Consider the following 15914-nt stretch of genomic DNA (forward strand, 5'->3'; position numbering starts at 1 on the left):
ACCTTTTTATTTCTCAATTTTAGCCACATTGTAACACTCTGTTTCGGTGTAAACTTTTCTTTGAGGAATATAAATATAATAATTAGCTATAAAGAACGAGGAGTCATTAGAGTTTTAATTAATTTAAAAAATACATTTATAGGATTTCTGCTACATATTGGTCAAGTAATTAATTATATAAATAAATAAGGTTTAATAATTGTTATGATTATTAAATAAATCCATTTACTTAAATAAATCAGGAATTATAAGTTCAGGATCGATTTCGTTATTTTCAGAAACCATATATGTTAAGAAATTCTGGCCAAGGGTGTCTTCTACCATTAGACTAAACCTCAGGGACCAAATCTGACAAATTTTGAAAGTTTATGTCTTTTTCCCTACATCATGACCAAGTCTGCAAAAAAAAAAAACCATCCTGATGGGTACCCGAAACCCTAACCCGAGTTGACCGGGTAAATCTCTGAGTTGATAGGGGACGGGGATGAGTATTACGGGGTTGGTTCTACCTGTAGGGTACCCATACCCATACCCGAAACCGGCCCCGATGGGTACCCGATATATATATATATATATATATATATATATATATATATATATATATATATATATATATATATATATATAGAGTAGGATCAATTGAGAACACCTAAAAGGTTGAGAATGCGAGAACACTTATCAGCCAATCATTTTATTAGGGTATTTAAGTAAATTTGTATTTAATATAATTTTTAATTAATATAATACCATTAATAATCAATATATTATCCATTATTATTTACCTATAATTAAGGGATATTCCATAGTTATCGTTGAATTGAAGATACGGTTTCCAATATACGATTCGTGATTTAGTCAATCGACAATTGTATCTGTAACATCGATTATGGTTGAAGATAACAACGTAGGAATTTGTTAACCCAAATTTTCGATGTCGGACTGTTTTGATTACAGTAGCGATGATACCGAACATGATGATCATTATGGCGACGAAGCATTCGACAATAATCAATATCATGAAGACGATTTCTATCATTCGGATGATCAATACAACGGAAGAATTCAATTATCTGATAATGCTAGTGAAGGTAACAATATCAACATATTTTAAATACAGTTCGTGTATTATAATCAGCATTGAATTTATGTATATGATGAATAAGACGTGTCATTTATTCAGTACATATTTGTATACGATTAATCATATACGTTTTATGTATTAATTAGTTAATGCTGGTGTATATCACAAATTGTTGTACATTGATTCGTAAGTTTAATACAATGTTTCTTACGTTTGATAAGCATTGGTGATTATGCGTAACAATCATATATGATAATGATTTAAATCTTTTGACATAGTTCTGTGTATTTTAAAATGAGTAAACACTTCAATTTTGATTACTGTTTCACACATGTTGATTATGATTAGAAAATTGTTTAGTTTATGAATACGTAATTGATCTAAATTTATATTATGTCTCTCATGTCGCATTATTGTTTTTTGTTGTCTAAAAAAACAGGTACATATCGAACTGATTTTGAAGAGGAATCATTCAATAGTAATGTTGTTGACTCGTCTGGTGGGAAAACCAAGTTGTGGAAACCTATTGTTCCTAAAGAATTTATGCCAGATGTAGATGCTACTTATCAATCATTTGAAAAGGCGGTTGAAATGTATAAATTATATGCAGATAAAGCAGGTTTTGGTGTCAGGTTAAATACAGTAACGAGGTTTGGTGACAAAACCATTAAAAAAAGGTATGTAGTGTGTAACAAAATGGGTAAAATACCTAACAGATCAACTGACACTTTGGATCCTGACGGAACTGGAAGGAATAAACGAAACTCAAACTTCAGAATCACGGACTGCAAGGCATTGATAAAGTTTAAATGGTTACATATGCGAACTAATGCTTGTAAAATATATGAGTTTGAAGAGAAGCACAACCACCCCCTAGAAACTAAAGAAGAAAGACGATATTCCAAACGTGCACGACGACTTAGTTATAAAGATAAGGAGTTTATAGTGCGTTCTTCAACATGTAACATTGGTGCAACAAAGGCACATAAGTTACAAACTAGTTTGCAAGGAGGTTATGAAAACGTTGGCCCTAAAGCAATTGATTATAAAATTTTTAGAAAGGAAGATGGGAAACATTATAGGTGACAAGGATGCACATCTAGTTGTTAACAAAATGAACATGAGGAAAGATGAGTTACCTAACTACACATTTGAGTATAAATGTGTTGATAGTGTGTTAAACGCAATGTTTTGGGCGGATGAAACCGATAAGTTATATTACAAGGAGTTTGAAGATGTGATCTCATTTGATGCTACATTCCGAACAAATAAGTATGCTCTTATGTCACACCCCCAAACCAAGGATGGCGGAAACGTCCGGGGGTGGAGGACTTCATGTATAGTATCATAACAACAATTGTAATAGTAATTCAAGCAAACACAACCAACATATATATAATTGAAAAAGTTACATCATTGTATGAATTACATGTTTACGAATCAATTACAATATGTTGACAAAATATGAAATAGTAGACGCCTTAGCGTCCCATCCTCAAAAGCACTTGATTACCTGTTTAATGATTTCCTGAGAATACAAGTTGTTTGAAAAAGTGTCAACACAAAGGTTGGTGAGTTCATAAGCTTTTCGTTTGTAAAAGTAGTATTTGTGTTAGACAAATCCAATATTTTCCTTAATGTGTAAATGTAGTCTTAAAACCCAAAGACCGAAATGTACAAGTAATTTGTCATATTTATAGTAAAACAATGCAAGTTTAAATCGACATAAACTCGTTAAATTTTAATGAAGTCCCCGTAAATTCCAATGTTTGTTAATACTTTATGTGAGTTTATTATAACCATACTATGACCACGGTTGCCTAAAACGACGTTCTTCAGGCGTCGGAAATGTTATGACATTTGTCACCCCAGACCTATCGGTCTAACTGTTGCATGCAGTTTAGGTGTGGGTTTGTCAAACCCAATATAGATCTATACACAAGTATCACGCTCTCCCTCAAGGAGACTCTGGTTACAATACAGGACTTAATGGTAATTTGAAGTAAATGTCTCACAAAGTCATTAACGGAATTACGTGTTATGAAAACTTGGTACCGTATGGCCGTACCTTGCTTAATGAAAATATCCTTTGTATAAATGTACCCTTTTTAAATGTATGTGTTATGTAATGTATCATAAACTATACCTATTATAGTTTATCAACCAAGGGTAGTACGTGGTAATCTATGCAAACTATATTCAAAATAGTTTATTTAATGTTTGAATGTATCGATTGTACTTTGATTATAATCACTTGTTATTCTTTATATTTTATATGACCAAATCCATTTGTAAACTGATGTGTGTCTAAATATTAAGATAAAATGTCATATATTGCAGTAACATATAGTCACATAAAGATATACACCTTGCTCAACATGTTACAAGGTGAAATGAAATTAACAGCAACTTTTCGTTAAAGACAGTTTCTGTTACCGTTCTTAGAAAATTTATAGAAAAATCATCACAGCTCTAAATCCAAATCCGCAAATTTTGAGAGTTTGGAATATGAGTCTAGTTTGTTCGTGAATTTTATCATGATTTTTAGTGATCTCTAACAGAGGTGAAAATGTTCATAATCACAGACTGGTCCGGGTTTGCCTCTGAAATGACAGGCAGTTTTGTAAAAATCACCATTAATTGTAGAAAAATCATTTGGAGATGTGCAAGTAGTCATTTTAAAGCTAAGAGTTTGAACTACTTGCAACTGAAACAGTTTTGAAAACTAAAATTTTTAAGTTGACCAAAACAGTCCGTGATTAACGTCCATCTTTTCTGATGCAATCTGTTAGAAAAAGTTTAATTGTGTTCTTGATGATTTTACTTGTATTCCCCCCTTAAAACTTAAGAAAAACATGTAAATGTATGGGTATGAACTCACCTTATGTGGTTTCAGTAGATGAATGTGAGAGAGAGGAAGTGTTCAACTCAAGAACACTAAGAAGATGTCTTGATGATTCGAGAATCTAACACCGAATAAGATGGAACTTGTGTAAGATATCAATGATTTGAGTAGAATGGAGTTTAATAATTATGTGAATGATGAATATACTTACTAATTGAAGCAAGAAATCCCTGGAGAAAGCCTTGAAGTTCTTGAAGTTGAGAGAAAGGATGAGAGAATTTTGGAGAGTGTTCTTGGTTGCTAAGTGTAGAATGAAAGAGTTTTTATGGAGAATGAGGAGAGAGGATCAATCCTCCAGCTCTTAGAACGTGGGAAGAGCTGGAGATTGGCTGTAAAGGTCCACTAAGGAGACAAGGGGTAGTGGGAAAGAGTGGCTGGTCATAGAGTGAGGTGGTAGTGGGTTGCTTTTGCCATAAATTAAGGAAAAGCAAATATTCCCTCAATAATTAGTTCAATCACCAATTCTTTTAATATATTTTATAAAAACCCTGGAGATTTATACATTTTGGGGCCTTAGTTTATAAAATAAAGTTTTGGGTGAAAATCCTACGTTAAAATAATGAAAAACGGAGTTAAAACGAAGTCGTAGTCGAAAAACCGGTAAAAATGGGCTGTCTGCGAGACCTCTCGGATGGGGGCCGAGACTTCGGATTCGGACAAGGACTTCGGACGGACCTCGCTTCGGACATCGGATGGACTTCGGACATCGGATCTTGCTTCGGACATGGCTTCGGACCAGAGGCCTCGGATGCGAGGCTTCGGTCCAAAAGCTTTGGTTTCGGATCCTTAAAGCTATTTTACTCGTTTTTATCCCGTTTCAAGCGATTTTTGACCCGGTTAAGGGTCGAGATGACCCAAATGATTACAAAAAGTTAAAGTAACTTTTGAGAGAGATTTGGGAGAGATTTGGGAGAGATTTCAATTAGAAAGAGATAGAGTGAAAACGATTTAGAGAGGTTTCGTTTGTGATTAATTCGAGTGTCCGGCTTCACAACGCAAGGTTCGTAAACCCCATTAAACCGTGTTTTAGTGTCGTACACAATCCCGATGATTGTGCAATAGGGTTTTATCGCTTTGGTTCGTTGTTTAGCACTGTTAAGGCTAAGGAAAATCAAACACATGAACTTTCCAAATGAGGATTTCTCATTAAAATAGCGAATTGTATAGTGATTACATAACGTAAACCCTAGCATACAAGGGTTATTGGAGTTGACCGGTTTGACTTGTTGACTTTCAATTGACCGAAATTTGACGGTTGTCACATCATCCCCCCGTTAGAAGGAATTTCGTCCCGAAATTTTCATTTTGACTGGGATTTCAAGAGTTTGGGAAGAGATGTGGATACTTTTGTTTCATCTGATCCTCGCGTTCCCAGGTGAATTCGGGTCCTCGTTTAGCGTTCCAACGTACCTTCACGATGGGAATACGACTTTGTTTCGTTCGTTTGATTTCCCGGTCCATGATCTCCACAGGTTCTTCCACGAAGTTGAGGCTCTCATTGATCTCGATTTCCTCGAGTGGAATAATGAGAGTCTCATCGGATAGGCACTTTTTCAAGTTCGAGACGTGGAAGGTAGGATGCACATTACTATGTTCGCGGGGTAGATTGAGTTTGTAAGCTACGGGGCCGATTCTAGCGAGAATCTCAAAAGGCCCTATGTATCTTGGATTCAGCTTCCCACGCTTTCCGAAGCGTATCAAGCCTTTCCAGGGTGAGACTTTCAAAAGGACTCGGTCTCCCACCTGGAATTCCAAGGGTTTCCTCCGCTTGTCTGCGTAGCTTTTCTGTCGGTCTCTTGAGGCTTTAAGTCGTGCTCGGATTTGTACGATCTTTTCGGTTGTTTCGCGGATGATTTCTGGACCGGTGAGAGTGCTATTAGAGACTTGCCCTCTAGCTAGCTGTGTATCCCCCACCTCAGCCCAACACAGGGGTGATCTGCATTTGCGACCGTAAAGAGATTCGAATGGAGCGACTTTGATGCTAGTATGATAGCTGTTATTGTAGGAGAATTCGATAAGCGGTAGATGGGTATCCCATGCTTTACCGAAGTCTATCACACAAGCTCTTAACATGTCTTCCAACGTTTGAATGGTTCGCTCGCTCTGTCCGTCGGTTTGTGGGTGGTAGGCCGTACTCATGTCAAGCCTAGTTCCCAATGATTTTTGTAGAGACTGCCAAAACCGTGAGGTAAATCTACTATCTCTATCAGAGATAATGGATATCGGCACACCATGGAGTCGTACAATCTCTCTGATGTACGTTCTAGTCAGCTTCTCCATCTTGTCGGTTTCTTTTATTGGTAGGAAGTGTGCTGATTTGGTCAATCTGTCTACAATTACCCATATTGTGTCAAGCCCGCCTGATGCCTTAGGCAGCTTGGTTATGAAGTCCATGGTTATTCGTTCCCACTTCCACTCAGGTATATCCGGCTGTTGTAATAGCCCGGATGGTTTCTGGTATTCTGTTTTGACCTTAGCGCAAGTCAGGCACTTGCTCACATAGGTAGCAATCTCAGCTTTCATGTTCGGCCACCAGTATAATTTCTTGAGGTCTAGATACATCTTATCCGACCCGGGATGGATGGAGTATCGAGTCTTGTGTGCTTCATTCATGACAACATCTCGGAGTCCACCGAACTTCGGTGTCCAAATCCGGTTCATGATATAACGTGCTCCATCCTCCTTGACTTCTAAGTTTTTATCCATTCCCCTTAATGTCTCTCCTGCCACCTTTTCTGGTTTCAAAGCTTCCAGTTGAGCTTCCTTGATTTGTATGGTCAGGTGGGAATGGATTGTCATTGTTAAGGATTTTACTCGACGGCCCGAGTACTCCTTCCTGCTTAGAGCATCGACCACTACATTGGCCTTGCCCGGATGATAACGAATTTCGCACTCGTAGTCATTCAGCAACTCCACCCATCTCCTCTGTCGCATGTTGAGCTCTTTCTGATTGAGGATATGCTGAAGACTTTTGTGATCAGTGAAGATAGTGCATTTCGTGCCGTAGAGGTAGTGTCTCCAGATCTTCAAAGCGAAAACCACTGCTCCTAATTCCAGGTCATGCGTAGTATAATTAACCTCGTGCGTCTTAAGCTGTCTTGATGCATACGCGATAACCTTCCCTCTCTACATGAGCACACATCCGAGGCCTTGATTCGAAGCATCACAGTACACTACGAAGTCCTCGGTTCCCTCTGGGAGAGACAAGATCGGTGCGCTGCATAGGTCTTGTTTTAACGTTTGGAAAGCAGTTTCTTGTTTATTTTCCCACTTGAATATCACACCTTTCTGCGTCAAGGTGGTGAGTGGTTTCGCAATCTTGGAGAAGTTTTGTATAAATCTTCGATAGTAGCCAGCAAGCCCAAGGAATTGTCGAATTTCGGTTGGCGTCTTGGGTGCTGACCAATTCTCGATTGCCTTGATCTTGGAGGGGTCCACATGTATGCCTTTCTCACTTACCACATGTCCAAGGAAATCCACTTCTCTAATCCAGAATTCACACTTAGAGAACTTAGCATAAAGCTTCTCCGCTCTTAGCGTCTCTAGCACTTGGCGTAGATGTAGGCGATGCTCTTCTTCGCTTCGCGAGTAGATCAAGATATCGTCGATGAATACGATTACAAACTTGTCTAGGTAGGGTCGACACACTCTATTCATTAGGTCCATGAATACCGCATGTGCGTTTGTTAAACCGAAGGACATCACCACAAACTCGTAGTGCCCATAGCGAGTTCTGAATGCAGTTTTGGGAATATCTTCTTCTTGAACTCGTAGCTGATGGTAGCCTGACCTTAGGTCGATCTTTGAGAAGAAATTTGCTCCTTGGAGTTGGTCGAAAAGGTCGTCGATTCGGGGCAGAGGATATCGGTTTTTGATGGTGAGCTTGTTTAGTTCCCGATAGTCGATGCACATGCGAAAGGATCCGTCCTTCTTCTTTACAAAAAGGACTGGTGCTCCCCAAGGTGAAAAGCTTGGTCTGATGAACCCTTTGTTCAAAAGCTCGGTCAACTGACTGGACAACTCCTGCATTTCTGATGGTGCGAGGCGGTATGGAGCTCTGGCTACGGGGGTAGCTCCGGGTATTAAGTCAATTCTGAAATCGACTTGTCGTGCGAGTGGTACACCAGGAAGATCCTCTGGGAACACATCCGGGAAGTTACACACTTCGGGGATGTCTTTGATGTCATTCACGTCTTGATTCTTGTCTACTATATGGGCTAAGAAGGCGTGGTACTCCTTCCGGAGATACTTTTGGGCTTTGATGCATGAGATGATTTGTAAATTCGCACTAGGTTTGTCACCATAGATGAGAAGGGTTTCGTCATTTGGTAGATTGAGGCGAACGGCCCTTTCGTAACATAGAATGTCGGCACGGTGAGGAACTAACCAATCCATCCCGATGATTACGTCGAAGCTTTTTATGGTGACTGACATCAGGTCAATTTTAAATGTATGGTTGTCTAGAGTGAGAGTACATTCTGAGTATATGTCGCTAGTGCTTTTTACTTTCCCATTTGCCATTTCTACTACATAAGTATCCTTTAGTGATTGGGGATTTTGTTCAAGTAAATGTTTATATTGGTGGCTCACGAAACTCCTCTCCGCTCCACTATCGAATAGTACGCATGCATAAGAGTTATTGAGGAGAAACGTACCGGTAACCACCGTGGGATCCTCGACTGCTTCCCCGTGTCCTATTGCCAGGACTCTTCCTACTCCACCAGCATTAGGGGCTTGTGCTTTGGGGCAGTCTCTTTTGAAGTGACCTGCGTCTCCACAGTTGTAGCAGGTCCGGGTTGCCCCCGTACTGGCGACTTGGTTGATTGGTTGAGCCGGCGCTTTACAGAAACGAGCAGTGTGCCCCTTCCTGTCGCAGTTGTTACAGTGCATCTCCCTACAAGCACCATTGTGGTGAAAGTTGCACTTGTTGCACTTAGGTAGTTTTCCCGCATATGGCTTCGGTGGTGCTGGAGTGGTAGCAGTAGTGGCAGCATTAGTGGCAGCATGGACAGCAACAATTTGTTGCTTCTTAGCGGGGTCCTGTGCTGGTTGGCTCTTCTTTTCGTTCCAGAACTTCCTTTTGTTGTTTCCCCCTTTTGATTTATCAGTGGTGGTGGTTGTAGTATTATGACCGGCTCGGTGGTCAACAAGTTGTTGTGCCAGCTCCCTGGCGCTGTCAAAAGTAGTTGGCCTTGAAGCTAGGACACTACTTTGCACGTGGAGAGACAGTCCCCAAAGGTATCGCTCCACCTTTTTCTCCCCCGGAGTAACCATTGTTGGGCAGAGGAGAGCCAATTCATTGAATCGAGTGGTGTAGGTTTCAAGGTCAGAGCCTGTCATCCTGAGGTTCCAGAGTTCTTGTTCCAGCTTTTGAATTTCACCTCTCGGGCAGTACTCCTTCATCATCAACGTTTTTAGTTCTGCCCAGGTTATGGAGCTAGCCACTTCGAGAGTAAGTGACTTAACCCGGCAGTTCCACCAAGTAAGGGCCCGGCCGGTGAAGGTTAAGGTTGCGAACTTAACTTTGCTCGCTTCGGGGCAGGAGCACACCTGAAAGACTACTTCGGTCTTTTCAAACCATTGCATCAACGTGATGACTCCCCCGCTTCCATTGAAGTTGTCGGGTTTGCCATTTGTGAAGTCCTTGTATGAACACTCTTTTGCACGCCACGTACTGTCTCCGTGGTTAGAGTGTGTAGCTCCCGATCCCGAACCACCAGCTCCGTTGGTCCCTATCTGCGACATTGCGGCCGCTACGGCTGCTGTTACTGCAGCCTGGAACATCGCGGGATCAAACTGTGGAGGCGGCGGCGGAGGAGGTGTTGCTGTGTTGCTGGAAGGTCTTGGTTTTCTTCTTGGCGGCATGGTTCTGTCATAAGTCGTAAACCAATGTAATTTTAGTAAAAGTGTATTTATAGGGAGAGAAATCTTTTATACATAAAGTATATTATTACGTTGTTTTCCGGTATGTTTACGATACATACGATTTTATACTTTTTATTGACCCAATACATTGGATTATGAGGTAAAATGAAAGTATAAAATATTTTTATTATAGTAACACAAAATACTCCTATAGTATTTGTAAATGTTTAGTTTTGAGTTCTTAAAGCATTTAGTTACTTTATAATATTCATCATACTTTTAATGAGAATTTATAAGTCCTTGTCTTACCCGTTCGGCTAACGACCCTCCACCGATCAAGGAAGCGGTGGGTGAGAGTGGACACCCATTAAATTGCCATTTTTACAGGCAACAACCTTATACCCCCCTTATAGACCGGCTTCGTGAATGAGGCGTACTAGCGGTAAGACGAGTTTGTTAGATTCGTTGTCCATCCTGACCATCCCCCGGTATATGCAAGTCAATTCCCGGACAGATATAGTTGATCAGGCTATATCCTTCCCAGACTTGATTTACATATACCAAGGCATACCCATAATGTACAACTCCTCTTCTTTTATTTTATGTTCTTCTAGTTATGACACTATGTGAGCATGTATGCATGTATTTATACTTTTTAATAAAAAGAATCATTTATTTTCTAAAAGTATATTTATTTGAAAAATGCACCAATCAGAGACTATTAGTCCCAATTGTGTTTATAGTTTGTATATCTTATGTGGTTTGATATACTTAATTCACTATAAACTGCGCTCTGATACCAATCTGTCACACCCCCAAACCAAGGATGGCGGAAACGTCCGGGGGTGGAGGACTTCATGTATAGTATCATAACAACAATTGTAATAGTAATTCAAGCAAACACAACCAACATATATATAATTGAAAAAGTTACATCATTGTATGAATTACATGTTTACGAATCAATTACAATATGTTGACAAAATATGAAATAGTAGACGCCTTAGCGTCCCATCCTCAAAAGCACTTGATTACCTGTTTAATGATTTCCTGAGAATACAAGTTGTTTGAAAAAGTGTCAACACAAAGGTTGGTGAGTTCATAAGCTTTTCGTTTGTAAAAGTAGTATTTGTGTTAGACAAATCCAATATTTTCCTTAATGTGTAAATGTAGTCTTAAAACCCAAAGACCGAAATGTACAAGTAATTTGTCATATTTATAGTAAAACAATGCAAGTTTAAATCGACATAAACTCGTTAAATTTTAATGAAGTCCCCGTAAATTCCAATGTTTGTTAATACTTTATGTGAGTTTATTATAACCATACTATGACCACGGTTGCCTAAAACGACGTTCTTCAGGCGTCGGAAATGTTATGACATTTGTCACCCCAGACCTATCGGTCTAACTGTTGCATGCAGTTTAGGTGTGGGTTTGTCAAACCCAATATAGATCTATACACAAGTATCACGCTCTCCCTCAAGGAGACTCTGGTTACAATACAGGACTTAATGGTAATTTGAAGTAAATGTCTCACAAAGTCATTAACGGAATTACGTGTTATGAAAACTTGGTACCGTATGGCCGTACCTTGCTTAATGAAAATATCCTTTGTATAAATGTACCCTTTTTAAATGTATGTGTTATGTAATGTATCATAAACTATACCTATTATAGTTTATCAACCAAGGGTAGTACGTGGTAATCTATGCAAACTATATTCAAAATAGTTTATTTAATGTTTGAATGTATCGATTGTACTTTGATTATAATCACTTGTTATTCTTTATATTTTATATGACCAAATCCATTTGTAAACTGATGTGTGTCTAAATATTAAGATAAAATGTCATATATTGCAGTAACATATAGTCACATAAAGATATACACCTTGCTCAACATGTTACAAGGTGAAATGAAATTAACAGCAACTTTTCGTTAAAGACAGTTTCTGTTACCGTTCTTAGAAAATTTATAGAAAAATCATCACAGCTCTAAATCCAAATCCGCAAATTTTGAGAGTTTGGAATATGAGTCTAGTTTGTTCGTGAATTTTATCATGATTTTTAGTGATCTCTAACAGAGGTGAAAATGTTCATAATCACAGACTGGTCCGGGTTTGCCTCTGAAATGACAGGCAGTTTTGTAAAAATCACCATTAATTGTAGAAAAATCATTTGGAGATGTGCAAGTAGTCATTTTAAAGCTAAGAGTTTGAACTACTTGCAACTGAAACAGTTTTGAAAACTAAAATTTTTAAGTTGACCAAAACAGTCCGTGATTAACGTCCATCTTTTCTGATGCAATCTGTTAGAAAAAGTTTAATTGTGTTCTTGATGATTTTACTTGTATTCCCCCCTTAAAACTTAAGAAAAACATGTAAATGTATGGGTATGAACTCACCTTATGTGGTTTCAGTAGATGAATGTGAGAGAGATGAAGTGTTCAACTCAAGAACACTAAGAAGATGTCTTGATGATTCGAGAATCTAACACCGAATAAGATGGAACTTGTGTAAGATATCAATGATTTGAGTAGAATGGAGTTTAATAATTATGTGAATGATGAATATACTTACTAATTGAAGCAAGAAATCCCTGGAGAAAGCCTTGAAGTTCTTGAAGTTGAGAGAAAAGATGAGAGAATTTTGGAGAGTGTTCTTGGTTGCTAAGTGTAGAATGAAAGAGTTTTTATGGAGAATGAGGAGAGAGGATCAATCCTCCAGCTCTTAGAACGTGGGAAGAGCTGGAGATTGGCTGTAAAGGTCCACTAAGGAGACAAGGGGTAGTGGGAAAGAGTGGCTGGTCATAGAGTGAGGTGGTAGTGGGTTGCTTTTGCCATAAATTAAGGAAAAGCAAATATTCCCTCAATAATTAGTTCAATCACCAATTCTTTTAATATATTTTATAAAAACCCTGGAGATTTATATATTTTGGGGCCTTAGTTTATAAAATAAAGTTTTGGGTGAAAATCCTACGTTAAAATAATGAAAAACGGAGTTAAAACGAAGTCGTAGTCGAAAAACCGGTAAAAATGGGCTGTCTGCGAGACCTCTCGGATGGGGGCCGAGACTTCGGATTCGGACAAGGACTTCGGACGGACCTCGCTTCGGACATCGGATGGACTTCGGACGGACCTCGCTTCGGACATCGGATCTTGCTTCGGACATGGCTTCGGACCAGAGGCCTCGGATGCGAGGCTTCGGTCCAAAAGCTTTGGTTTCGGATCCTTAAAGCTATTTTACTCGTTTTTATCCCGTTTCAAGCGATTTTTGACCCGGTTAAGGGTCGAGATGACCCAAATGATTACAAAAAGTTAAAGTAACTTTTGAGAGAGATTTGGGAGAGATTTCAATTAGAAAGAGATAGAGTGAAAACGATTTAGAGAGGTTTCGTTTGTGATTAATTTGAGTGTCCGACTTCACAACGCAAGGTTCGTAAACCCCATTAAACCGTGTTTTAGTGTCGTACACAATCCCGATGATTGTGCAATAGTGTTTTATCGCTTTGGTTCGTTGTTTAGCACTGTTAAGGCTAAGGAAAATCAAACACATGAACTTTCCAAATGAGGATTTCTCATTAAAATAGCGAATTGTATAGTGATTACATAACGTAAACCCTAGCATACAAGGGTTATTGGAGTTGACCGGTTTGACTTGTTGACTTTCAATTGACCGAAATTTGACGGTTGTCACATCTTATAGTTTTCTATTTTTTTTCTTTAAATATGAATATTGATGTTTTTTGAGTTTATAATAACTGTTGAATTTGTTTTTAATTAACTTTTTAATACAGGTATGGAATGATTTTTGTGCCGTTTACAGCCATTGATAACCACAAACGTTCAATAAACATTGGAGCAGGTTTGTTAAGCAACGAGTCAATAGAATCTTATCGTTGGTTGCTTGAAGCTTTTTTGAAAGCACATGGAAAACACCCTCAATTAGTGTTAACAGACCAAGATCCAGCAATTCTACAAGCGTTGAAGCAATATTTCCTAATTCTAATCACCGCTTATGTATGTGGCACATTATGAAAAAACTACAAGCTAAGGTGTGTATATTTTATTCATAGTTAACACAGAACATGTTTTATTCAACAACGATTTAAACAATTTACATATTTTTAAAAATGATTAGCATAGATATTGTTTATTCATAGATAATCTTATAAAATTCTAATGTTTTTTTTAGGTTTCAGCGGATTTTCTGAAAAACACTGATTTTCGAAAGCGTTTTACTAAGCTTGTTTGGAATGTCTACATCGAGCCTAAAGTCTTTGAATCAAGGTGGAAACTGCTTGTGAGAAAATTCAAACTACAAGACAAAAGATGGTTCAAAGACATGTACAAGGATCGAAAGCTTTGGATTCCAGCCTATTTTAAAGACATGCCACTACATGGTCTGATGAAAACTACTTCAAGGTCTGAAAGTGTCAACTCATTTTTTAATAAATACTCTAACTCTGGTAATTTGCTTATCTATTTCATGATGAACTACGACACCGCAATTGGAAAGCAACGAAATGGTCAACAGAAACTAGAACATGATACAAAAAATGCAAAGCATGAAATGACGCTTCCAAGTGGATTACTAGAACATGCAGCTGCGGTTTACACTAAAACCGTTTTCTATGAGGTCAAAAAGGAAATATTTAAAGCAGCCTGGTACTGTTCTATTGACAGTGTTGAAATGATTGATGGGTGGCAAGTTGTTATGATTACACAAACGGATAAGAGCAAACAGTTGAAGATAAAATGCAAGGTTATATTCATTGTTGAAACGCTATTCATTAGTGATCATACAAGTATATTATATCATTATTTTTAAATTACATATACTTGTTTCAATATTATGCAATAACCACCAACTAATATGTTAATTCAACCGGTTACTAACATACATTATTTTTATTATACAATGTAGGTTGAACTAAAATTGCCTGAAAAAGAAGTTAAATGTTCATGCAATCACTTTATACGTACCGGCATTTTGTGTCGTCATATTTTTGCTGTATTGAAAAACAACCATGTTGAAGAGATTCCAGAGTAATATATTCTCAGAAGATGGAGAAGGGATGCAATTTCCGGCAATTTGCTTGCCATGAAACATGTTGCCATGGAAACCGAAGATGACACCTTTAAACTTCTAACAGAGGCATACAACAATATTCAATACTGCTTGGATCATTTCAAAAGAAGCAAGGAGAAATTGTTGGAATTTGTTGAAAAAACACGTATCTTGAAGCAGGCAGCAATGGAGTTTGCCGGTTCAAACCAATTATCATCTGATAATGATGAAGAAGAAATTATTCGGATGCTTGGAATACATAGCATTCCTTCATCTATACGTACCAAAGGGAGTGGAACTAAGAAAAGAATGGTTAGTGCTACTGAGAAAGCTGTTGCAGCTGCAAAGAAAAAAACTAGAATTTGCACAGGTTGCAATCAATATGTTAACCATAATTGGAGGACTTGCAAAGTCAAACTTGCACGAGAGTCAAAACAACCTTAAAATGGCCCATTCATTTGCCCAATAGATTTTATTTTTCTATTAGATTTATGAATAAGAATATGTTTCTATGATTCAGTATGTTATTTTATCTTAAAACACCTTCATGATTTTTAACGTTTTGTTTTATTCAACAATGAATAATATCATAAACATATCTGGTAATCATAAAAGATTAATGATATGAACAGGCATTTAAACCTCTGTTATTTGATTAAAACAGTTTGCATTTAGAATAAATATATTTTTCCTTTGTTGAAATTATAAAAACATCAATCATTATAGACTACAGACATATACAATTCAAGCAGTATTCATAGTTTATTGTATGCTGTTAGTAGTATATCATACTAACAAATGTTTGTACGATTCATGAATAAGGAGATGTTTCTATGTTTCATTATGTTGTTTTATTTTAAAACACCTATACATAATATATTGATTTATTTTACATGTTTTTTTATATAATATTTCATGTCTGCTTTTGGGTATATTTTAGTCATAGGTTTAACAACATTAAACTTTAAACCCTTTGTTATAGTCAATAATGAATA

General features: G+C 37.7%; 1 protein-coding gene across 1 annotated transcript; it reads left to right on the plus strand.

Moving 5' to 3' along the window:
- Positions 1 to 13652: 13652 nt before the first annotated feature.
- Positions 13653 to 14901, plus strand: LOC145125119 (protein FAR1-RELATED SEQUENCE 5-like). Its single transcript, XM_079060609.1, has 3 exons — positions 13653 to 13868; positions 14044 to 14613; positions 14776 to 14901. Exons 1-3 carry the CDS (start codon positions 13653 to 13655, stop codon positions 14899 to 14901), a joined length of 912 nt encoding a protein of 303 aa, XP_078916735.1.
- Positions 14902 to 15914: the final 1013 nt, after the last annotated feature.

The sequence above is a fragment of the Lactuca virosa genome, chromosome 1, assembly GCF_052849685.1.
Source record: "Lactuca virosa cultivar CGN04683 chromosome 1, Lactuca_virosa_CGN04683_v6, whole genome shotgun sequence".
Lineage (NCBI taxonomy): Eukaryota > Viridiplantae > Streptophyta > Magnoliopsida > Asterales > Asteraceae > Lactuca > Lactuca virosa.

Bases quoted from the DNA above. Each gene is read 5' to 3' on its own strand.
- LOC145125119 (XM_079060609.1), top strand. From the start codon at position 13,653: ATGATTTTTGTGCCGTTTACAGCCATTGATAACCACAAACGTTCAATA. The intron at 13,869-14,043 runs GTATGTGGCACA...TGTTTTTTTTAG, and splicing joins TAATTCTAATCACCGCTTAT to GTTTCAGCGGATTTTCTGAA. The intron at 14,614-14,775 runs GTTATATTCATT...TATACAATGTAG, and splicing joins AGTTGAAGATAAAATGCAAG to GTTGAACTAAAATTGCCTGA.